The 27081-nt window shown below is 36.1% G+C and overlaps 1 protein-coding gene and 1 pseudogene across 1 annotated transcript in view; one reads left to right on the top strand and one right to left on the bottom strand.

Moving 5' to 3' along the window:
• The window catches only part of Tmem232 (transmembrane protein 232), a gene marked incomplete at its 5' end in the record, with an annotated part of 194411 nt that overhangs the window by 134231 nt on the left and 33099 nt on the right, over positions 1-27081 (bottom strand). Inside the window, 4 exons of the mRNA XM_090332206.1 lie at positions 7847-8096; positions 10574-10697; positions 17877-18031; positions 25995-26155. Coding sequence (XP_090188332.1) covers positions 7847-8096; positions 10574-10697; positions 17877-18031; positions 25995-26155 — 690 coding nt within the window. The remainder of the gene's footprint in view (positions 1-7846; positions 8097-10573; positions 10698-17876; positions 18032-25994; positions 26156-27081) is intronic.
• On the top strand, positions 8767-9225 carry LOC150064111 (small ribosomal subunit protein eS24 pseudogene; annotated as a pseudogene).

Genomic DNA, 27081 nt, shown 5'->3' with positions numbered 1-27081 from the left:
AAAGTAATTGTCTTCAAACATCTGAAAGTCTCCATGGGAGAAAAATAAGAGTACTGAAATTGTCTCTAGGCAAAATTTAAACTGGTTTGGAAATAATAGAGAAAGATTTAAATGTAATATAATGAAGCAATTTCCAGAGTCCAAAAGTGGAATGATCTGCTTTGGGAAATGAAGATTTTAAAATTTCTGTTGCTTGTTCAGGGAACTAGAATTGATCACTATTGGAAAATGATGTAGAAGATATTTGCACATTAAATTAGTACTACATAATTGAGATATTATTCAAAGATATCTTGGGTTCTATTATTTATCACCAATTGTTAAACATTTAACTTTCACATACAAAAGGCACTAAAATCAGTGTCCATTGGTTCACCACAGACTATACCATTTCCATGTTTTGTTATCACATATTCTAAAGTCTATCATTTATCATTGTTAATGCAAAATAGGAATACATATATATATTACAAAGATGCCTTTCTTCTTTGTAAAATTATAAGCAATCAGCTATAAATGTTGACTGGCAACCATCATACAGGTCTGTAGTAAGACATGATCCTTCTGTAAAGAGCCCACTTAATCATCATTATTTTTAAAAAAATTAAAAGTTTTAACAAGCCATCATATGAAACTTGTTCAATGATGCAAATTCTGAGGAAAATTATCCCAGACTCTACCACCAGATCTAGGAGTGTTCATTGGTAATAAGGACCCCTCACGACAGACTATGGAGGCTGTCACCAACAGTGTTGTAGGGGAAGAGTAAGGGAACAGAATTTCTCACTTGTTTTGCATTTTCTAATATGCAGATGGAAAATTTAAGAAAACTGACATCTCAACTCTCCTAGTTAGCTTAGTATAGGGAGGTAGATATCCGTGCATATTCTGAACTTTTTGTTTTGCCAGTCCTAGGGCTTGAACTCAGGGTCTGAGCACTGTCCTTGGGCTTTCTCAAGGCTAGAGGTATGCCACTTGAGTCACAGTAGCACTTCTGAATTTTTTTTATGTATGTGGGACCAAGCAATCAAACCCCAGACACTTTGTGCATGCTAGGCAAGCACTCTACCACTACGCCAAACTCCCGGCCCTCTGCATGTAGTCTGATATCAAATTTCCTATGCTGTCTCAAATGTGTCATTGCAATACTGTAGTATCTTGGTCTTCTCATATATAAATGGAGAGGACATGAATATTTGTATTATAGTTCTTGTTTTAGTGACTTACGAGTTATGTAATAGAAGTTAAATGCCTTGGAAGTGCACGGTTAGAACTCAATAAAAGTTCATTGGAATGACCTGCATAATACATGAAGACAAACTATTTCTCAAAAGGATCAAGTAAAAGTTCTGTGTGCTTAAATAAAAACTTTTATCACCTTCCCTCATATATTTGCAGCTCAAAATTATCTCCTCTGTGGACCATGCTGCCACAATTTCAATTTCAAATCAGGATCTATTCAGGTACTTTCAAATATTCAAACTTGCCTACAGCTCAGCTATGTGGGATGGCACTCCATAAAAAGAAAAATAAAATCAGGCTCTGAGTTTCAACCAAAGGTTAAACACACATGTGATAGTTGTTCACATAAATAGAAATATGTGTTAAATAAATCACTGAAACTGAACACTGGTGGCTTATGTTGGATATCCCAGCTATGTGAGAGATTGAGAGGATTTCATGTAAAAAGTACATGAGACTCAATCTCAGTTGAAGAAGCTGGATATGGTTACATGTAACTGCTTCAATCGAGCATGTAGAAAACAATAAAAGGAGAAGGTCATAATCAGCTTGTGCATCTATGTAAAAACTGAGACCCTATCTAAAACATAACCACAAACAAAATGAGCTGGGCCAGGCACTAGTGGCATATGTCACCTAACCATTCAGAAAGATGAAACCTGTAGAATTGTGGTTTGAGGCCAGTCCAGGTAGAGGAGTCTGTGCATTGTGAGTTTCAAAACAGAGATGGGGAGTTGACAAAAATTGGCTTATGCCTGTAAGCCTAACTACTCAGGAGGCTGAGATCTGAGAACCACAGACTGAAACCAGCCCAGGCAGAAAAGCCTCTGAGATTATTTCCAATGAACCACCAAAAAAGTTGGCAGTGGAGCTGTGCCTCTAATGGTAGTGTGGTAGCCTTAGACAAAAGAGCTCAAGGACAGCTCAGTCCCTGAGTTCAAGTTCCAGGACTGGCATACACTAAATTAAATAAACAAAAATTTTGTTTATTTAATAAATAGAAAGGGGCAAGGTTCAAGTGTGAGAATACCAGATCTGAGAAAGAAAAGAAGGAAGGAAAAGAAAGGAAGAAGAAAGAATGAAAGAACAAAGAGAAAGAAAAGGAAAGCAAGCAAGCAAGAAAGAAAGAAAGAAAGGCAGAGGGAGAGGAGAAGGAGAAGAGTGAAGGAAAGAAGAAAACAAGGAAGGGACAAAGGAAGGGAGGGGAGAAAGGTGTAATTTTAGAACAAATAACTCTTCTATATGCTCTGACTTACTTCTAGTGTGTGGTTCAGCACCAATCATGAGGTCAAGCCCCAGTACTGTAAATAAGCAAGTGATAGATAACAAATAGATAGTATAGACAGACAGACATAGATAGATAGATAGACAGATACATACATACATACATACATACATACATACATACATACATTCTTATATACATAGATACATGGATTCATATATATATATATATATATATGTATACATACACAGATAACAGACAGGCAGATGGAAAGATAATTTGACCTAGTATCCTGAGATCCAAGGGCTCACCTTAAAGTTTAACTTCACAGTTCTTTTTCACGCTAAGAAAAATTTTAAAGGCCAACCCATACCGTAAACACATTATCAATTAATGAAGCAGAATCTCCAGGTTCTATGTCACAAGAAAAATATATAAATCAATCTTTCCCAGGAAAATTCTAGAAAGGCATGCATAGAGGTTTTGCTTTTGGAACCCTTATCTTATAGGATTTTATATATCTCTTAGTAATGATGATGCATGCAGGACAACCAAGCAGAATGAATTTCTGTTTGTGAGAATTATTCAGTAATGCTAGAAAGAAACTATGCTTAACTGTATTAATAGGATTTTTCATCTCATTCAACAGGTGAACTACTTGATAGTGTATTTATTAAGTGATATATTTTCATTGTTGTATTAATATATAAAGCCAGTGTTCCCTTAGAAATCAAGGGAGGGGAACAAAACTTGACATATTCTTTGGTTTGTAAAGAGGAGAAAATTATAAACTCAATCTTAATATGTGTTAATCAAATTTTCTTCAGATTATCAAATTAGTTATATTGAGAATTCTGCTGAATGTTGAGGGTTTCAAAATAATCATAATCTACAATGAAACTAATGTCACTGGTCCTTTATGGTCTGTTATAAGAAATAATTGCTTCTTGACTGTGGAAGTAGCATTTCTAATGTGTCTATCTTTTCTCACTGCAGATCAAACTGTAAAAGTATCCCATAGCTAGAAACATCTGTCTATTCATCTTGAGAAAACACTGAAAACATGCTGGCTAATTATTCTCATTTCTGCCTTCAAGAACAATCATAAAAAGATATCAGTGGGAAGAAAAGAAGTTATGCATTATTTCTGCCATCAACTATGAATATACAAAGGGGCATCTCTTTCTAGATCCAGCCTGACAGGAATTATCTCCTTCTATCCCATCCATTGCTGTGCCTTTTAAAGAATAAAATGCTGGTAGTGTGTGAGCTTATTGGGTTGGTTCTTTGATTTACATAATTGTCTAGTTTGATACCATAAGATTCAGAGAGTTTATTATGTAAGTACCACAGTGGTATTTTTATTTTAGATCCATGTGAGAATAATCAGAATTTGCAGGTCTTGGATATCATACTTTATCATGGTGTTGAAATTAAATGAAAAGGAAACTAATGTGCTCAGTCCAACTGAAGGAGAGGATAAAAAAAAGAGTGTATAGGAGTACATACTCAGAACATTTGTACTCACAAAACTCTTTGTAGTGTAAGGCATTGGCAAGAACAAAGGATGAGCACATAAAGGCAAGAGGATTCCTAGTAGATCTTCCAGAGACACTATTAATGGGAAAAAAGAATAATCTTTGGGCTAGGAAGTTTGGGATGTATTTTCTAGGAACCTGTTAAGTGATACAAAATAATCAAAATTACTTCTAACAACTCCCTGGGAGTTTGGAGCATCAAAACAAAGTCTTCAGGTGAAGATAAGAAACATTAAAAAATGAGAGAAAGGGCTGGGAGTTTGGCCTAGTGGTAGAGTGCCTGCCTAGCATGCACGAAGACCTGGGTTAGATTCCTTGTTATCACATACATAGCAAAAAGCTGGAAGTGGTGCTGAGGCTCAAGTGGTAGAGTCCTAGCCTTGAGAAAAGCCCAAGAACAGTGCTCAGGCCCTGACCTCAAGCACAAGACTGGCAAAAATAAGTAAATAAATAAATAAAATTTTTAAAATGGGAGAAAAGGTTAACAATAAGGAAATAAATTTCACAAAGTTACCAAGTGCCTAAGTGGGAAAACAGACTACTAAGAAGTAACAAAACTTTAAGTATTCTCAGAAAAATGTAATCCCATCATCATGAGATTATGCTAAAAAGCATGGACACCTGTTCAGAGGAAAAATAAGAGGCTTCTGGAAGTAAAATTGATCTCCAGGAGTTCTATGAAGAGAAATCACTAATTTATACAACTAGATGAAACATAAAGGCTTAAAATTTGACCTAAGTTCATCTACTTAGAAAAAGTTCCAAAAAATCCTGTGTTATGCCTGGTGTCAATGGCTCACACCTGCAATTCAAGCTAGTCAGGAGGTTCAGATCTCAGGATTAAGGTTGGAAGCCAGCCTAGGCAGGAAAGTCCATGCAGTTCATATCTCCAATTAATCACCAAATAAAAGCCAAAAGTGGTACTGGGACTCAATGGAGACCAAAACATGAGAAAGGGTATCAGTGTTTGTGAAGTAATGCACCTTCTATCTGGCAAATACAATGTAACCCTTCTATTAATTACAATAAAAAAGAAATATTTTTAAAAAATCACTTGCAGGGGCTGGGAGTTTGGCCTAGTGGTAGAGTGCTTGCCTAGCATGCACGAAGACCCAGGATGATTCCTCGGTACCACATACATAGACAAAAGCTGGAAATGGTGCTGAGGCTCAAGTGGTAGAGTGCTAAGCCTTGAGAAAGTCCAAGGACAGTGCTCAGGCCCTGAGCCCAAGCCTAGGACTGGCAAAAAATAAAATAAAATAAAATCGCTTGCAACACAGATCATTGAACATTAGCACCTAGAGGTGGAGAATGTATGACTATATTTGATTGGGGATGAAAGAGAAATCCTTCAACAGAGAAAAGGACAAGAAACAATGGATAATGTGAGAATATGGAGAAGGAAAAAAAATCCTGAGTGGGGGGGAACTAGAGGAGTAACTGTATATACCCATCAGAAGATTTCCTAAAGATCTCTTTTCTTTTCCAACTATACTATTTGAATCATAAATCAATTGAGTCTAGCTTGCACTTCAGTTGTTTCAAAACTACTGATAAAAATTTCCACTTTAGTAGCCCTTCTATTAATTACAATAAAAAATTTAAAAAATTCTAAGAATGTAAAGGACCTTTTTGACGAAAACTTTAAAACCCTAAAAAAGGAAATTAAAGCAGAACTAAGGAAATGGAAAAACCTCCCATGCTCCTGGATTGGAAGAATCAACATTGTGAAAATGACAATCTTGCCAAGAGCTATCTACAAATTCAATGCAATACCCATCAACATCCCAATGTCATTCTTTAAAGAAATAGAAGAGGCAAGCCAAAATTTCATATGGAATAATAAAAGACCCCGTATAGCAAAAACACTTCTTAGCAGAAAGAACAGCACAGGAGGAATTTCAATTCCAAACTTTAGACTCTATTACAGAGCTATAATTATCAAAACAGCTTGGTACTGGCACCGGAACAGGCCTGAAGACCAATGGAATAGAACTGAGGACCCAGATATTAAACCACAGACCTATGGCCATCTAATCTTTGACAAGGGAGCCAAAAAAATAGAATGGAAGAAAGACAGCCTCTTCAACAAGTGGTGCTGGCAGAACTGGTTAAGCACCTGCAGAAAACTAAAGCTGGATCTTTCTTTGTCACCTTGCACTAGAATTAACTCCAAATGGATCAAAGACCTGGAGGTAAAAGCTGACACACTGAAAACTTTACAGGAAGGAATAGGAGATACACTAGGCCTCCTTGGCACAGGTCGAAACTTTCTTAATAAGGACCAAGAATCACAACAAATCAGAGAAAGGCTGGATCAGTGGGACTGCATTAAACTGCAGAGCTTTTGTATGGCAAAGGACATAGCTAGTAAACTAATCAGGAAGCCTACAGAGTGGGAGAAGATCTTCACCAACCAAACAACGGACAAAGGCCTCATATCTAAAATATATCAACAACTCAAAAAATTGAATCACTCCAAAACTAACCTCCAAAGTAACAACCAGCCCATTAAAAAAATGGGCCAAAGACTTAGAGTCTTCTCTGAAGAAGAAACAAAAATGGCCTATAGACACATGATGAAATGCTCAACATCTCTGGTCATAAAAGAAATGCAAATCAAAACAACTCTAAGATTCCACCTCACTCCAGTTAGAATGGCCAGGATCAGGAAAACGAATAACAACAGATGCTGGAGGGGATGTGGCCAGGAGGGATCACTACTACACTGTTGGTGGGAGTGCAAATTCGTTCAACCACTATGGAAAGCAGTGTGGCAGTGCCTCAAAAGGCTAAACATAGAACTCCCCTATGACCCAGCAATTCCACTACTTGGCATTTACCCAACCATCCAGAAACAAGGACATACTAAATCCACTAGCACAACAATGTTCATTGCAGCACTATTCACCATAGCAAAGATATGGAACCAACCTAGATGTCCCTCAGTTGATGAGTGGATCAACAAGTTGTGGTATTTGTACACAATGGAATTCTATGCTGCTGTCAGAAAGAATGACATCACCCCATTTGTTAGGAAATGGAAAGACTTAGAAAAAAATCATATTAAGTGAAGTAAGCCAGACTCAATGGTTTCCCTCATTTGTCATAATCAGTAGAAACCTTGGGCTCTACTAGCAGAGATCTGCAATAGAGCAAAATCTTGATACATAAGGCCATATAATGTGAAGCTAATTGAAAGGACCTCCAGGATATTGAAACAAAAGCCATATAATGAATGATTGTTGTCCTTAATGTACTATGTTGTCTCTCATCTCCTTTGCTGTCCCTTGGTTATCTCATATTGGTATAGTATCTCACTTTGTTATCTGATATATTGAATTTATTTGTATTTGGATATTTGAAATTTGATAGGGAAGGAGGGAAAACCAAGATGGGTGGGGGGTGTGGGGGGGGAGGGAAATGGGTACCAAGACATGTGAAAGGGTATCAATGTATGTGAATTAATGCACCTTCTATCTGGCAAATATCATGTAACCCTTTTACTAATTACAATAAAAAAATAATAAATAAATAAATAAATAAATAAATAAAATAACAATTCTACTTTATATAATATTATCCCTAGGATATCTTATTGATTTAAAGTTATTTCTCACTTCTAGATGTTAACATTTTGGGAGAGCTTACTATTATATGTAGACAGGGACACTTAGAAAATATTACTTATTAAGCCGGAAGTGGTGCTGAGGCTCAAGTGGTAGAGCTCTAGCCTTGAGAAAGTCCAAGGACAGTGCTCAGGCCCTAAGCTCAAGCCCAGGACTGGCAAAAAAAAAAAAAAGAAAATATTACTTATTGAGGTAAAAAGAAATATACTTACAATTATCTGACATTTTTGAGGAGAAATATTCCAAAAGACTTAAAATACTTGTTTCCCGTAATTCTGACTGTTCCGTTTTTTCCACTGGGAAATAAGCTTTTTGTGTACTCTTACAGTAACAGAATCCAATTAAGGCAGTTTTTCGTAAGTCAGAAGTGGCTGCATACAAACAGATTTCTGCAATAATCGTTGTGTATATATAGACTATATTCCAGGCCCAGGAACAACAAGATTCCTCAAAGCTTTCTTCCTGAAATAAGAAAAAAAAAAACAATAGGTATTTAAAGTATAGCCTATTACAGTTAAATCTACAGACACTACATTTAAAGCAAAAATGTTTCCATTGCCAGGTATGGTGGCATATCCCAGCTACTAAGGAAGGAAGAGTCAAAGGACCAGGGTCAGATATAGGCTAATAAAAATGCATGAAACCTTATCTGTAAAAACTAAAATAAACAGATGTTGAAGTATGGCTGAATACTAGAGCACAGACTTAGCCAGAACTAGAACCTGAGTTAAAACTCTAGTACTAACAAAAAAAGAGGATTCTCAATCCCATAGCCATGGAATATAAACTAATGCAATAAAATGTACCTTTCTATAGTATAGCACATTAGAAAATAATTTTTCTAGAGTTTAGTACTTTAATATGCATTTCAGAGGAAAACAAAATAATGACATTCTTTGAGGAAGAATTCAAGCATCTGTCACAAAAGTCTTGGCTACAATTGGTTAAGAGCAAGAATTGAATTATACTTGCATTTATTGGTTTAATATATGACACATTCTCTAAAAATCTTTAACAAAAATTTATAGTTTTTCAGTATTTTGACTATATTCCATCCAAAAGCTCATGAGAAATGTAGGTAAAATTGTATGTTTAAAAATGAACCATGATCTTTTCCTCCCTGGCTGTCTGAAGGTCAGCCACCATCATGAATGACACAGTAACTATCCGGACCAGGAAGTTCATGACCAACCGACTACTTCAGAGGAAGCAGATGGTTATTGATGTCCTTCACCCTGGAAAGGCAACAGTACCTAAGACAGAAATCCTGGAAAAACTTGCCAAGATGTACAAGACCACACCCGATGTCATCTTTGTATTTGGATTCAGAACCCATTTTGGTAGTGGCAAGACAACTGGCGTTGGCATGATTTATGATTTCTTGGATTATGCAAAGAAAAATGAACCAAACACAGACTTTCAAGACATGGCCTATATGAAAAGAAAAAGACCTCCAGGAAACAGCGAAAGGAACGCAAAAACAGAATGAAGAAAGTCAGAGGTACTGCCAAGGCCAATGTTGGAGCTGGCAAAAAGCCAAAGGAATGAAGATCCTGCAATGACTTGACCTGCAAGATGACAGATTTTTCACAGAGGGATTAATAAATTGTTAAAAACAAAAAAAAAAAACCAAAAAAATGACCCATGAACATTAATTTCCATGGTTCAAGTGGCAGAGTATCTACCTGTCAAGTTCCAGGCCCTGAATTCAAAATCCAGCAGTACCAAAAAACAAAAATAAAGCAAAAAAAAAAAGCCAATAAACAAAAAACCCCATACTTTTTGTTAACTATGAACAATTAGGAGCAAAGTTAATGTTCAACAGGAAAGGGCTAAATATCACTTCCACTAAATATGAATTTTATTAAAATGTAATGGCAAGAAGGAATATTAATTAGTAAAATAGAAATATTTAATATTACGTAGTTATAATAAAACCATGACAAAGTACATTGTTACTGTATCTGTACATTACAGTTACTGTTGCAAAGCAATACACATAGTATACCCTATTGTGACAATTTAAATAATGGCACAAATGAAATACAAATCTATTGCTGGCAGGGATGCAGCCAGAAGGGAATGCTATTACACTGTTGGTGGTAGTGTAAACTAGTTCAAACATGCTGGAAAGCAGTATGGCAATTTTTCAAAAGACTAAACATAGAGCTCCCCTATGACCCAGCAACCCCACTATTTGGCATTTACTCAAATGTCCAAACACAAGGACACACTAAAGTCACTAGCACAATGATGTTCATTGCAGCATTATTACCATAGCTAAAATATGGAACCAACCCAAATGCCCCTCAGTAGATGAATGGATCAAGATGTGGTACTTTATACACAATGGAATTCTATGCTGCCATCAGAAAGAATGATATTTCCCCATTCATAAGGAAATGGAAAGATAGGAAAAAATTATACTAACTAAAGTAGGCCACACCCAAAGGAACATAGGCTCCATAGTTTCTCTCATTTGTAATAATTAGTACACATCTGGGACTATCCTAGCAGAGAATCACAATAACTCCAAAGCTATGTATAAATGGTCATACAGGGTGAGTCTAAAGGCAATGAACTCTAGGATATGGAAACAAGAGGTTTATCTTGAGTGATTGTTGAGCTTATTGTACTATGTTATTTCTTTTCTCTTTTTTCCCCTTATAGTTAACTTCATGTGGTTACTCTATCTGACTTTGTTACCTGGTATATTGTATAGATGTTTATTTGTTTATTTGAAATAGGGAAAGGAAAGGGGGAAACAAGATGACTGGGAGAAGGCGGGGGGTGGGAAATGGAGACATAAACATGAGAAGGGTATCAATGTGCGAGAAGTAATGCACCCACTACCTAATAAATGTAACTGTAACCCCTGACAATAAAATGTCTTAAAGGAAATATAAATCTATTCCACAGCTAAATTAGCAATAGGTTACCTGACTCTGAGTAGACAAAATGCTTGAAAGAAAATCTTTCATTAGATCCATTAAAGTTTTCAAGCACGCCATGTTCATTTTGGCAGCCTCTCCAAGGACAAGCAAAGCTAGTTCTGTATCCAGCCTGGATTATAAGCAAATGGTAAACACATTAATGAAAAAGAACAATAATTGACTTTTAGTGAAGTAAATGTATTAGACCAGGGATAATAAATGCTTAGTCCACATATGTCTATTTTTCAAGAAAGATTACAAAAAGAGTCAAGAAGGACACCATCATTTTGGCAAGGTGTTTCAGTTTAGAATAATGCTGTGACTATGATCTGCAAGTAACAGATGCTAAAAATTACCTTTTTTTTTCAGAAGTCCTTGACAAGGAATCAAGAGCTGTGGTATTACAGGGTACCTTCAAAACCTCACAGAAAGAGCTGAATTTTACGTTGCTGCAATTGACTTCATGGGCCAAATTTCAAGCAAACAAAAAGTTGCCTTTTGAGATACTCCAAAGGTTCAGCATTATTTGGCTTATTAAAAAGTATTATTTTTCAAAATAAAACTTACATTGTCATATATTAGTTTGCAAAATACAATGAATGGAAATTTATACCAGAATTGGTTCTCTATAAATGTAAGTATATTCTGCCTGAGTTTGGGGAGAAATTATATATTTAGTGAATGCTATTTGTACTCAATTGAAAAACTATATTTTGAAAGAAAAGAATTCAAATATAAACTTTTCTGTATAAAACTGTTTATTATTCTGAACCATAGATAATAAATAAAAATATATTGAACAAGTACATTTGAACTTCATAACTAATAAGCACATTATTTTTAAAAAGAAACATCTCTGATCATAAGGTTAAAGACAATTTTCCACATTTGAATAGGACTTTATAGATTTCAATTTGCTTTTATGCAAATTATTCATTGGAACTGGGCTATAAACATTTAAGACCTGTGAAGACCTTTCTGTTTGTATAGGCACCAGTACTGTAGCTTGAACTCAGAGCCTTGCATTTTTGCTTTTTTTTCGCACTGCTTTACCCACTTAAGCCATGTTCCAGTTCCAGCTTTTTTGTTCACTAACTGGAAGCAAGAATCCCAAGGATTTGTCTCTCTAGACTGGCTTTAAACCTTAATCTGCATGGAGACAGGAGCGTAGCCTAGTGATAGAGTGATCACCTAGCATGCACGAAGCCCTGGGATCAATTCCTCAGTACCATATATTCAGAAAAAGACAGAAGTGGTGCTGTGGCTCAAGTGATAGAACACTAGCCTTGAGCAAAAAGTGTTCAAGGACAGTGCCAAGGCTCTAAGTTCAAGTCCAGGACTGGCAAAAATAAAAAAATAATAAATTAATCTGCAGACCTCATAGATCTGATATATTTTTTTAATATTAAGAAATGGAGACATAGTAAGTCTGTGAGATTAGTGCATGCTAACTTCTTGGTTCACTGTAACTGAAGACTTCCCTCATATATGATTATTTAATGTTTTCTAACTCATTTCTAGCCATTATTTTAATACCTCAATATTAAACTTCAGTGTGGCACATTCTGGTGATTGCCTACCTAAAACAACTTGAGTTTTTTCTCAAGAGTGCAAAACACTCAGTTCAGGTTACTAGCTCAAAATAGATGACTCTATATTGACTGACATAGTGATCACATGAACGTAGTATTTGCCAAAATCATAAATCTGCATATATAAAGAAAGTTCATGCTGGGCTTATCTTCCTAAGATATGGCTGTAATCAGTGTTACTTGGGAGATAGAGAGGGTGATTACAGCCTGGGGTCAACTGGGGAAAAGTGTGAGATCCTATCAGAAAACAGAAATTTGGTAGGGGTGGTTCACAGAAGGCCCAGATTTCCCAGCACTTCCAGACAAAGAAAGGATGCTTATGTTGTTATATCTAAATTATGTGCCAGTAAATTTGACTGACACTTGATACCATCACAGGATGGTTGACAGAAGGGAGGGCCTCCAAGGACAGTTATTCCCAATACAGGGTATGAGTTCTTCACAATATGACCATGTGAAAGAACTCATACAGCTTTTCCCCTGAATATTCTTCATCATTATGATGCTTTGGGTTCTTCTTTTCTATTATGTGTAGACAACTCTATCTAACCTGGAACACGTTCACTGAACCATGGACTAGAAAATAAAATTAGTATCGGCCCCCTGAAAAACTCCATCACTCGAAATACACTTTTAAATCAGTGTTGCTGACTGCAAAATTTCCTTTAAGTGAAAATGCTTCTTCCAAAAATAGAATAGAGGCACAATATTTGAGTTTGGTAAAAATCTGAAGTGGAAATTAATGTACACAGGAAAAAGAAACAAAGGGAGATTAGGCCAGAAGTGTTAACACAGCACTCTCTTTTAGAACTCCTTGTTATAATATAGAAAATCTCAACAATCACTACATTGACATGGTTTTACAATGCCATGAAATTAAACATGTTATATATATACACATGTATGTGTGTATACAATTCTCCAATTGAAAAACTATAAAAAAATGATAGCAATAATACTTATTAGAATCATACATTTATAGGGCCTGGAATTTAGCCTCATGGTAGAATGCTTGCATAGCATGCACAAAGATCTGGGTTCAATTCCTCAGTACCACATACATTAAAAAAAAAAAAAGCCAGAAGTGGTGCTATGACTCAAGTAGTAGAGTTCTAGCCTTGAGATGAGCCCACAGACAGTGCTCAGGCCCTGAGCTCAAGCCCAGGACTAGAAAAAAAAAAGAATCATACATTTATAAAATGAATATCGTCAGAGAGTTTTCATAGATTATCTTTACTCTTCTATTTATATCTTCAATGAACTGATTAAACACAATTAAAATATCTCTAAATAGTACTCCTACTAAACACCTTATTCTACTCTAACAATGAGTATTTCAGAAAACACTTATAATATTAAAAATCACAATCTTGAAAACTAAAAATGAAAAAGAGGTCACTGAGACAGTAACTTATATGCTCAAAACTACAAAGTCAATACAATTGGATGGAGACAAGCAAGAAGGAATACCACCTGCAACATCCTGAGATACATCAGTCTTGTTTCTCCAAGGAAAGTTAAAAATTTTAGAGAAAAGTAATCTTGTGGTTCATAGAATCAGGGAGAGTACAGTTAATCTTATACCTTGAGAGACTGACCAATTACTCTTTTCATCTTTGTCTCACTGTCTTCTGAGGGGATAAATACAGGTGATAAAACGTATAGAAAACAGTGCTTATAGGGATGGGGATGGAACAAGAAGAAGCCACAGAACTGTAGCGGAGGTATATTTCATCAACAAAAGGAAACTACTGCGTGTAGAGAATACGGGCTCTAAAATAATTTTACATGTTACTCTTATAAATTTTTAACATAAAAATGCTACGTTTAAAAATAAATTAAAGCCAGGGATAGTGGCCCCATCTGTAATCCCAGCATCAGTATACTGAAGCAGGAATGAAATGAGTTCTAAGTCAGCCTGTGAAATATAACAATGCCTTAAAAAATTTTAAATGAAGCCAGATGTAGTAATCCTAGCTACTCAGGAGACTGAGATCTGAGGATCAAGGTTCAAAACCAGCCTGGGCACAAAAGGACCTGAGATTCTTATCTCCAATTAACCCTCTAGAAAATGGGAAGTGGGGATTGACTAAAGGGTAGGGTGATAACCTTGAGCTTAAGAGCTCAGGGACAACTCCCAGGCCCAGGGGTAGGGCGGTAGCCTTGATCTGAAGAGCTCAGGGGCAGTGCCCAGATGGAGTTCAAGCCCTATGACCCCCCCCACACACAAAAAATGTAAATGAACAAAACTTCAGTCTTAACTTCTGTGGCTATAAACTTCTCATTTAAAATGATGAGGTTTTTATATTGCTTTGATTTCTGAATACCTACAATGAAAAGTAGAGGAAGGAGACATCTCTAGAATAAATGAAAATATATATTGTGGCTAAGATGAAAGAGAATGTCAGTGTCAATACTCAGAGAAGATCCTAATGCCAAAAGAATGTCTTGCAGGAACCGCAAGATGCTTTCACAATCCCTTCAATATCTTTTATAAAGTTCAGCAAAAAGAGATTTGTTCTTCTTCCTGAAGAGAACCTGATGAAAGCCTTGATGTTGAGAGGAAATAATAAGGTAAGAAAAAAGACTGAAGGGGAATGAAAATTACAAAGTGCAATTAAGATCTATCATACAGAAAATTAGCTACAAGAATGACACATGAGAAGGGGTATCAATGTCTGAGAAGTAATTCACCTACTATCTGGCAAATGTAACTGTCACCGTCTATACATTACCTTGATAATAAAAAGTAAAATGAAAAAAAAAGTCAAACCCTTTAATCCATAAAATCAAAGTACCAGAAAAAAAGGATAGAAGTAATCTAATCTGACTGCTTAGATTTTCCACACACCATAGTCTTTTACCTTATAAAATGAAATAAAGTATAAAAATGCAGGTGTTTGGGGGTTTTTGAGGTGATTGTTGTTCTTGTTGTTGTTTTCATTTTGCCAGTCCTGGAGCCTAAACTCCAGTGTGCAGAGTGTGGGTAATATCTTTGAGCTTTCTCAAGAGAAGCTCTCTACCACTTGAGCCACAGCTTCACTTCTGGATTTTTCTTTATATATGCTAGGTAAATTCTAGATACTAGGCCACACTCCTAGCCAAGAAATGCTTTCTTTTTTTTTGACTGCCAAAACTGAAGCCAGAACACAAGGCCTAGACACTGGTTACTTAGGTTTTTTGCTCAAAGCTAGCATTCTACTGCTTGAGCCACAGCTTCATTTCTGGCTGTGCTGGTAGTTAATAGGCAAGTCTCAGGGACTTTCTTGCCCTATTTTGTAGAATATACATTGAATTCTTTTTGTTGTTTTCTTTTTGCCAGTCCTGGGCTTGAGCTCAGGGCCTGAGCACTGTCCTTGGACTTTCTCAAGGATAGAGCTCTACCACTTGAGCCTCAGCACCACTTCTGGCTTTTTTCTGTGTATGTGGTACCAAGGAATTGAACCCTGGTCTTTGTGCATGCTAGTCAAGCACTCTACCACTAGGCCAAACTCCTGGCCCTATATATTGAATTCTTGACTTCATCTGCTGAAAGTGGTTTTCCTCTAGATTATACAATCTTTATTGCATGGAAGCCAGTAAAGGATGGAAGCAAGACAAACCAGGATGCTAATCTTTTCAGGGAAAGTACAGGTAAGTCACTGTTTCTCTCCAGGGAATCACCTGAGGCACTTTTGACTGGTTGATGGCAATTAATCCTAGTTGGAGGATCTTATGTTTTCAATATTAAGGCAAGGTTATGAGATACTAACTGGGGCTACTGTTGTGTAAAAAAATGTTAATAAGTTTTAAGCTAGAGAGGAGCAAAATGATATTTATGCTATGACCCTGGCAGCAAAGTGTATGTGCACATTATTTCGAGGGAAGGAAGTTTGGAAATTAGAAACAAAACTCTAAAAGAGACCTCTCTTATGATTCAGCTGTACCACACTAGGACATTTATCCAGAATGTTCCAAATCAGGATATATAGCAAAGACATTCAAACAACTATAAACTATATTCATTGCTTCAGTATTCCCCAAGATTAAGTCAAGTTCAGAAAGATGATGACACATTTTCTCTCATTCATGGAAGTTAGAACTAATTTATACATTTACATGTGAGCATATACAGGATCATATGCATACATACACAAACGTTAAAGAATGATATTCTCAAGGGAGAATTTCAATGTTAGAACTCACTGAAACAACAAATTTAGTTTAACAAAATGATTCCCAGAAAGGTGGAACATGTTGTGGGGGAGGGCAGACAAATTAAGAAAGAAAGCATGAGTGAATACACTCATAATATTCAGAGCACCTATGAGAAAATGGTAACTTGGGGGCATGAGGGAGGTTGGGAAAGATAGGGGAACAATTAAATTGACCACAGTTCATAATTTTCATGAAAACTGACATGTTAAATTGTAACCCTTTGTATAACCACTTAAGGATAATTCAAAAATAAACAAGAAAATGAACAGACAATAGTAAAAAAAAAGTCTGAAATCAAAACGACACTGAGAATTCATCCCACTCCAGCAAAAATTATCAAGAAAATTAAGCAAATGTTGAGAAAAATGGGGATTAGTGGCTCTTATGAACAATTGGTAGCACTGTAAGTTAATACAGCTACTGTATGAATGGAATGGAACCCCCTCAACATGACTAATGTGTGACCTGCTGATACCACACATGGGTATCTGAAGGACTGTCAGTCAGGGTTTTGTAAAGACATTTGAATACCCATGTTCATCACAACACTATTTACAACAGTCAAGTTATGGAATCATCCCTTCATCTAATGAATAGCTAATGTGGCACATATATACAATGAAATGTGATTCAGTCATAAAGAAGAATGAAATTATATTTTTGCAGGAAAGTAGAAAGAACAATATTTAAAGAAACAATGTGACATTCACACACATACTGTTGCAGCGCTTAATTTGGAAATTGGAGTACTTTGTAAATACATTTGACAAATTCATGAAATATTTAAAAATAATTAAGAAAGGATATGGAACTTTGTAAAAATTTAAGTTTTCTTTTCTTTTGCATTTGTATTGTTATTGTAAAGGCAATGTTCAAAAGGCTTACAGTTATGTCAAATAAAGAGTGCAGTTCTTTTTAGAAAATGTCACCCCTTCCCTTGCTTTCTCTAAGATTTTCCTTCCAGTCACTACCCACAAGATGTTCATCATCAACATAGCATCTATGAGTATCACTGCTGCATTTATCCACCTTTTTTCACACCATTTCAGTGCTTCTTTAGCACACATGAAGCCCTGGTTCAATTCCTCAGTACCACATACAAAGAAAAGGCTACAAGTGGTGCTGTGGCTCAAGAGGTAGAGCTTTAGGCTTGAGAAATCCCAAGGATAGTGCCCAAGTTCTGAGATTCTAAATACTTAGACTATTTTCCCTGAAGATAATAAATTGCTTCATTGTTGTGATTTAGCCTCTCTTTCACAGAAAGAACCAAACTTCGTAGCAACCACAGATTTCATTTAAGAAAGTCAAACTGTACAATGTATGCATGCATATCCAGCAAAACAAAAAAATTTTTAAAGGATAAAAAACAATTTATTGATTATATGAATATAAAAGGCATAAATTGCCTTTGTCTTTAGAACTGAGATCATAAATTCTTTTCATAGTCAACCAAGGTGTGATTAACATTTAAGCACAAAGGTTTCTCCATGAGTTTCTCTGAATTTATAGTATCATCTTACCAGCATTTCTTTTGAAGCTGTGTTTTATGAGAGATGAGATGCTCCAGCACATTATTCAGCTGAGAACTATTATTCTGAACACAAGACCAAGCAGCAACACAATGCCAGAGCAGGTGGTTAACTTTATATCCTCCCTGATTAAATTGCAAATGGTCCTGGAATTAAAATATAAAAATATATCTGGGAAACAATTCTTCCACTTGGACAAACATGAAAATAAATTTTAAATATACAAATTAAAATGCATATTCTCTTACAGTTCCTGTCTTACCAATAATATGCATAAGACTATCTTTGTAGGTAGATATCATGGTATCATTCATCTGAAACTAATGAGCATATTTTCACACAGGTCTATTGTGTTCAATGACTTCAGTTCTATAAATTGACAAAAAACAAAACAAACAAAAAAAAACCCAGTATGCTTGAAGGGAGAAGAATTAGATAAAATCATGTTTCTCACCTCTATATGACTGAGCTCTCTTTGACAACTGAGGAACTATGGACCAGAGAAAGTCTGAAGAAAGACTGCTGGTTTTATATACTTTGTTGGTTGTTCTACGGAAGTAATTAGTGTGTGACCACATAGCACTCATTGAATTATTTGCCAGTAGTAAAGATTCAAACAGATATTGTTTTATGAATAGTTGATATTGTAGGCTGTTATAAAAGAAACTTTTTAAGGGTGCACAGTGGTGCATGTCTGTAATTCCAACTCCTGGAAGCTAAGGGAAATGATCATGAGTTCCAGGCTAGCATTGGCTACTCAGAAAGTACTTCTTTCAAGAGAAAAAAGAAGAACTTGAATCTAAAGGGCTTAATAATACTTATTTATACTTATTTATTTACAAATGAAATTTATTTATAAACATTATAAGTATTTAGAAATAATATTTATTTACAAAACAATATTACAATTACAATTTAATGATAATTTTCATGCTGAGCACTCTTAAGAAAAACCCAAAAATCCATGCACAAGTTCAAACATTTTCAATTTCTAGTATCTGATTGAGTCCAGTACATATGTGTATTGATTCTGTTAATGTCATAGACTCTGGCAAATGAGTAAGACAAAGTCTTCACAAGTTCACTCCCTCTGTGAAAACATAACTTAGGAAAGTAAATAGAAACAAATCAGTGTTTGGGGTGTTAGATTATTCCACAAAAATCTCTATTTTAAAACAATGTAGGGTATCAGACAGACAAGCTGACTTCAGTAAATGAGCACATAACCTAATTTTCTGCTTTCTGGTGGAGCCCATCCAAAAACTGAAACTCATAGAAATGAAATTTTCTTCTTAAATTGCTCTTAGATTCTCCAGCCAGATGCCTGATAGTTCTCAGGTTGCAAATTAATTCCAAATAATAGTGAAGTAGATATGTTTTGAAGCTTTGGAATGGCTTGACTAATTAATTTAAAACAATCAATGCTTTCTTTTCTAAGATACTGGCTAGCTACACAGACTAGGTTAAAATATATTTGTGCTAACATATTTAAACAACAGCATCAGAAATTTCCAGAAAACATTTGATAAAGACAATGAATGATATTTAAGTTTTCATTAATTTTATATGTTTAAATTTTATATTTTATATACAAATTTACACATGGCTACTTTTCTTTATCATTGAGAAAATGAAAATATGGCTTGTGGTTGATTTGACATCATGTTATTACAGGCCTATCTGACACTCAACAGGCATGCTATTCTGTTCTCCTTTTGGGCAAAGCTCACAAAATATTAGCCTCAGATGACAATACTCAGTGACCATTTTGTACAAGCAACTTGACCATTTTCTCTAACCACAGAGGAAAACAAGTCATTTCCATTCATAAAATTACTCAGTCGTGGATTTGTCTCTCTTCTTTCTTGTTTTCATTTGTATCGTACTTTTGGGGGTTTTTTTCCTCAAATTCACATGCTGACATTTATTTTTTATTGTAATTTATAGAGGGGTTACAATATATTCGCTAGATAGTAGATCATTACTTCTCACACATTAATACCCCTTCTCACGTTTTTGTCCCCATTTCCCTCCCTCCGCTGCCTCCCAATCATCCTGTTTTCCCCCCTTCCCTTTCTTATTTCAAAGAAACAAATAAACATATATTCAATATGCCAGGTAAGTTAGACACTGTAACAATATGAGAATAACCAAAGGGCAACAAAGGAAAAGAAAACTAACATAGTACATTAAGAACAACAATCACATAAGATAAAGCTCTTTTTTCCATACCCTGGTGATCTTTTCATTTAGCCTCATCCTATATGGCCTTATGTTTCTAGGCTTTGCACTATTGTAATCCTCTGCTAGGAGAGTCATAGGTGTGTACTAGTTATTACAAATGAGGGAAACTATTGAGCCTATGTTGCTTTGGGTCTGGCTTATTTCACTTAATATGATTTTCTCCAAGTCTTTGTATCTTACTTTTGTGTATACTACTGAAATCTAAGTTTATGATGGATGTGCTTTTAGGAAAAAAGTTCAAAGAGAAGGGCATAAACAAGGTGGACAAAGGAAAAATTCTTATCAACATCACAGGTCAGTCTGAAATTACAAATAACAAATCTAATCTTCTTCCTTCGTATGGTAGACAGATAAAGCCTGAAGAATAGTAGGGAATAACAGACTTGACTATGGGCACCCAAAATTAGAAGATTTCTACATCGTTAACATTTACAGCTATGATGAGAACATGGTTCAGAGAGTTGAGTCTAGACTTAATAGGGTGGAAGAGGAAGAGCAGAGAGCCTGGAAGACACGGAGGACCTGTGATGAGGTAACCTGGACATTGAGAAAGAGGGAGATGAGACACTTGTACTATGATCAGGGAAAAGTGATACAGAGAGGGAGGTTGATTAACATACTGTATATATATATATATTTATAGTCACAAGAAACCCCTTTGTACATTAATGAATGCTAAGTGAGTAAATGTAAGTAAAAATATGACTATGTATGTTTCCTGTTATGCTGTAGATGGATTAACTACTAGACAAATGACAGTGGTGGACACAGAAGCCCTTCATTCCAAAAGCTAATGTTTAAAAGGATTCTTAACCACGAGCATGTATCATTGTCACATCTTGCTCTACTTTTTAACAGCATCAAATCTAGAGAGAACCCTGCTTTATTAGATCCTCCCTCTATTACTCAATATCCACATCTTACCAAGACAGCTTTCTACCTCCCATCCTCTAGCTGCAGCAACCCACCATTCATCTCTCCCTCTCTCTCTCTCTTTCCTTTCTCCTCTTTCTTTCTCATATCCTCGTTCTTTTTCTGTCCCTGCAATAAGAAATAAAACCAAGTTGCCTCATGGCACAAGCGCTCCCATTGAGGTTGGGCTCAAGGGCATTAGCATCACCAACAACAGACTTTCTAACACTGGATGACCTATTACACCAATGGTGATTTGCATCAATGCAGTAGACAGAGGGAGCGTGCTCTCAGAGGTCTTACATGGTATGCAGCTCTTTCTCATTATTTTAAATTATTCCTATTTGACAGATGGCTGGCTGATAAATGCCATTTGCAAATTATTAACAGAAATTAAAAATAAATATTAAGAGACTTTTATAACAATTTAACAGGTTATTATATATTCAGCCTACTAAAACTAGTTTGATGTTGTTTCAGTGATTTACTATTATTAAATCTTACAAGATATTCTATGATGATGTGGGAATAGAAATTAGAATATAGATTAGAATATAGATTAGGGAAGAGGAAGAAAGGGAAGGAGAAAAGCAGAAGGAAGGAAACAAGGGTAGAAGGGAAGGAAAAAAGGAAATTTGAAATGACTTCATACCATAGGTCATTTGAAAAGCACTGAGCCCAGATTTCAATAACTCCCAGAAAACCTTACTTATCCCTGAATTTCCTATTTCTCTTGTCTTCTTTCCCTCCTCCTCTTACCCTTTTTCCTTCCTCCCTCCCTCCTCCCCTCTCTCCTCTTTCTCTTTTCTTTCTCTCTCTGACCTCTTTGGACTGTCCCTTGCAGCTGACACAATACCTACTTGGGAAACTCACCTACAGAGTATTGATCACCTACTGTTAGCTGAATATTCAGACCATTCAGATAGCCACATCACCTTGGCCATTTGTGAAGATTTAGGGACATGAACTCTGAATGCCTGATCAAGCCCTCTTTGTAGTGTAGAAATGGGTTTGGAAGTGTGGGCCTCTATGTGGACATCTCAGTTAACAGCTTTCTGAGTTTTGAGCATGTTTTCAATCATGTATCTGAGGGTTGACATTGCCATGAAGGACCTCTCCACAAAAATGTCTTATATGGGTAGCAGAACATGAATAACAATACAATGCTCATAATTTTAAAGAACTTGGGTCTCATTAAAATCATATTCTTAGTGTCTATTTACAATTGTAGTACAGCACAGAATGTCACTGAGAACTTCTAAGTGTTCTTAAGGAGACTGCTAATCACATTAGGATGGTAACTCTGAGTCTGTTGGATTTCAGGGAACTAAGAGTACTTTCAGGAAATATTTACTAAAAGGCTCTACCCAGTTTTAGCTGAGTTTAAAGCTATCTTCCCCCAAGAACTATGTCATTGTTACCATGTGACAACTGTGCTTCAGAGACTCAGCTTTGTGAGTGAGCAGAAGACAGCAGAAACTCAATCCAAAGATCTGGCTCTGAAATCCACAGAGCTAATTAAAGTGTGCCATTTGTCAAAGCTAATGGAAACCCTATGTCTGTATCACTTAAAAGGACATTAAAAGTAGAAACAAGGTCCTGCAGCCAAGGAAGGGAAATCCTCTGTTCTTAAACAAAATCAATACCCATATTGTGTGTATTGTGATGTGTAAATCCTATGGGTTTTAGAAACAATTTTAAGAGTAGTTGGATAAAAAGAATTAAGCAATTAGGCTTTTGTTCCAATTCATAGAGCATAAAAACAGAATATTTTGTAAGGGCCAATATATGCTGCTGTAGACCTTTTAGTATTATGTGAGCAGGAAGGCTTTGGGAATAAGCTTACAAATCTTTTGCGATAATGAACTAATAATAAAGGAGGGCAAGCAGATGGCTACAGATTTAGCTTTATACTTTACGTTTTTGCCAGTCCTGGGGCTTGAACTCAAGGCCTGGGCACTGTCCTTGAGCTTTTCTCAAGACTAGCACTCTACCACTTAAGCCACAGCACCACTTCCAGCTTTTCCTGTGTATGTGGTACCGAGGAATCAGAAACAGGGATTCGTGCATGCTAGGTACTCTACCACTAGGCCATATCCCCAGCCCTACATTTTACTTTTTATCTCATTATTTTTCTAATTTGTTTGCCCAAAGGCTCAAATGAGATGGTTATTGAATGGAGAGATGCTCAAGTAAATAGGACAGCCTGGCTTAGAATACGCTATGCTGGAAAAACTGAGCTGAATTCAGGAAACTAGGCTTATGAATCAAGCCATGAATCAGTGCTGATTGGCTAAAACAGTAATTCAGTAGCAAGGTGGCTACATGATCCTTTACAGTCTTCATATTATGAGGTAATTGGGGGAGGAGAAAGAAGGGCAATAAACCTGACAAGCCAAAATCTATTATAATCCCCTCAGAGAATCACAGGGATAGAACTGAAATAGAATTTGTGAGCAAGTGAATGTAAGCTCTTTGTTCTACAAGTTGGAAAGGGGCACAGAAAGACTTAGTGACTGCCAGGTCTCTAAGCAGATATGTTTGTTTCACAGGTTGATGACTTTGTGCCTTCCAGTGCAGGCAGAGCCATGCAACCGTAAACTCTGTGTTTGTGGCAGGTAGTAAAAAAATGGACTCGTTCTTAAAAAGCATCAGAATGAACATCAGTCTGCTCTTAACTAGAAGGCACATGTTGCTAAGATTTCATAGTAGCTCATTTGTTTAACGTCAAAACATTCAGATCACTGCATATACTACATATGATCATGTTTGTGGATGAAAATTATTATATTAAGCAGAATTGGGTTAGAGTATATTCCTAAATATACTTTCCTATTAGCATTATTTACGTTATTGTGGCATTTAATTTACAAAGCACATTTTATTTGTTTGTTTCTATGATCTCTACAGTAACCACGTAGAAGAGTTTAGGTAGACAGGATGATAGGGTTGCTGCACATGATGGTTAGCAGGACTTTTGAAAGATAAGCAGATGGAGGTTTACAGAGCTTGACAAAACTCCTCCTGGATCACACACATACATGAGACTTTTCTCTTGATGACTGTGTTCCTGTTATTGTTCTGAATCTTCTGTGGTATATTTGCTACACAGATACTTTTCAAACTTATAAACAAGATACTGGGATTTGAAGTCAGGGCCTTATGCCGGTTTGACAAAGGCTTTTCCATTGGATCTGCCCTAGGAGCCTTTTTTTTCTTTTTGCTAGTCCTGGGCCTTGAACCCAGGGCCTGAGCACTGTCCTTGGTCTTTCTCAATGCTAGAGCTCTACCACTTGAGCCTCAGCACCACTTCTGGCTTTTTTTTCTACATATGTAGTACCAAAGAATCAAACCTAGGTGAGCACAATGCCACTAGGCCAAACTCCCAGCCCCCCAGGAGACGTTTTTGCTTTATATAATTTTTGAGAGAAAGGCTCACTTTTTGCCTGCAGCCAACCTCAGACTATGAGGTTGAGAGGATAAGTCTGCATGTCAACACCCGGCATGTTTGGCTGGGATAGGGTCTGGCTCTTTCAATCATGATCTCCTCAATCTGCCTCCCCAGTAGCTAGGATTACAGGAATGAACCACCACATCCACTAAGATCCCTTTCCACAAGACACAATTTGAGTTTATCCAGAATGCTAACCAAAAGTTTCCAATTACTTAGCAAATATCACTCTCTCTACAAATGGTCCATCACTAATACCCCCCCAAATGGTCCTAAAATAACTAAAGATAGGTGATAAAATGCTTTATCTTACTTATTTAATTTATAGACAATGTCAGAAAGGTCTCAAAGGAAGCACAGGAAAAATATGAGATTATTTTTTATATTTCCTTATTGTTTTCAACTTAGGATACGTTTTTCTTTGGGGGAAGCTATTAGGGGGTTGCAGTGTTGGGGGGCTCCAAGACTGGGAGTCAAATTCAGTACCTGATGCTATGTATTGGCTGACACTGTACCAGCTCAATTGTGCTTCCAAACCCTTTTGGAAAAAAAAATTTAGAAAGCAAATGTCATAGTTGCAAGCTAATAAAACTGTAAATTTATATGTCCAAAAATTAAAATAATGACATTTCCAAGTTCTTGCAACACTCTTTCAGAAGATACATGAGGAAAGAAAGTGAAGACCTTAAAACTTCTGAGACCATTTATCCTTTAGGTCAATCAGTGGACAAGGCATTTCCACAGTTGTCTGTGTTATGGTCCTTTGTTGGCATAACTGCAACTTGTAACCCACCAGAGAATCATATAATCATGATGAAGAGTTTTCTGTAAATTGACTGCTAATATCTGACTAAGAAACAAAAATAATTTTTACATATAAGGAATTATTTTGATTCCCCAAATGATTTTTAAGGTTTTCAGTTGATTTAAATTTTATATTAAATATTATTGTATATATGAATCATAGATGAAAAGTTTAATACTTGTTTCAAAGTTCAAATACATTCCCTTTAGTAAGGCTATAGCATATTAAAATGTTAAGGCAAATCTAAGTCACAGTTGTTTTCTTTTTTTTGGGGGGGGGGGGCCAGTCCTGAAGCTTGAACTTAGGTCCTTCGCACTGTCCTGAGCTCTGGTTCTTAAGGCTAGTGCTCTACCACTTGAGCCACAACTCCATTTTATCCTTTTTTCATAGTCTCATGATCTTTCCTGCCCAGGCTGGCTTTGAACCCTGATCCTCAGATCTCAACCTCCTGAGCAGCTAAAATTACAGACATTAGTCACCAGCCCCTGGCACATTTCAGTTGTGACTTAAATAGCCAAGAAGACAACTACAAGGAAGAGGGATCCTGGCCTTATTCCACCTGAAGTAGGAGTTCCCATCCAGGAAACAAGTGAATTTGGTGTTCACACCTCCACTCCCCACCTAAGCTAGTGGAACTTAGCTTTAACAATGGTTTATGAATTAACAAGCATGACTATTTATATATGAAACTACGCACAGTGTTAGAATTATTTCCATATTCTTCCATATTTTCCACAGTGCTGAAATTTGGTTCAAGAAGTTCTCTTTTATATATAATTTCCGATGTTTTCCGGATGAATTGTACATTTGAAAAGATGTTTGGATATTTGTAATAGGATACTTCAGAAGAAGAAAGTGCTATTGTAAGAAAAAGCATTTGTTAGAAATAGTTCATTAATAGCTTGCATTATTCTTCACTGTTCATGAAGAATTAAATTAAATTAAGTATTAAATTCAGATTCAAAAACTGCTGTACTTTTCCTCATTTCTAATGTTATATATGCCCTCTGGTGGTACAAAAATAAATTACAAGTAAGTCATACATAAAATGTGTTTATATAAATCAAAATGTCTTGAATAATGCCTGAATGCCCAATTAAATATTGTTACTGCTTAACAATGCATGATAGCTTCAAGCTGATATAAATCAAGTTATAACAGATATTTCCATTCACAATGGACAGTTTGTAATTGTAATCCTACAAACAAATCGATGTCATTACTTTTAACTCAACATGCTCTAAGTTTATTCCTTCTCAAGACAGGTTTTAAAGTATATGCTGTAAATACAAGAATTATTCATTTAACATAAAGATTATGTAATATTTAATAGAATCATCTTTTCCCAGTCTTTCTATAAATTATTTGATAGTCACTACTCTGGACCCTGAAGAGATAAGAAAAGGAAATACAGTGATGTAAGATATTGTTGGGGACTGTGGGGTCAATGACCTTGGACCTGACCTTGGACCTACACAACTGTATACACAAGGAAGTAACTCTTATCAGGATAACTTTAAGCAACGTCAATCAGTTCTTATCAGGATGACTTTAAGCAATGTTAATCACTTCTCATTTATCCTATTTGTGACTTGATTAGTATTTTGTATGAATGTAGCCTCTGGCAGTTCCCTAGTTTTAAGAAGAGTATTTAAGGTCGGAACTTGAAATAAACTGGGCTGCAGTCTTTACCTGGGCTGCAGACCTCCCGAACTCCATCTGTTTGTCTTTTAATTTTTCCTAGTCCTTGCCCCTATTTCAGGAATCCCAATCTGCGAACCCTG

Source organism: Megascapheus bottae, chromosome 4 (genome assembly GCF_031878675.1).
Source record: "Megascapheus bottae isolate mThoBot1 chromosome 4, mThoBot2.hap1, whole genome shotgun sequence".
NCBI lineage: Eukaryota > Metazoa > Chordata > Mammalia > Rodentia > Geomyidae > Megascapheus > Megascapheus bottae.
This window is presented reverse-complemented; position numbering and strand designations above follow the sequence as displayed.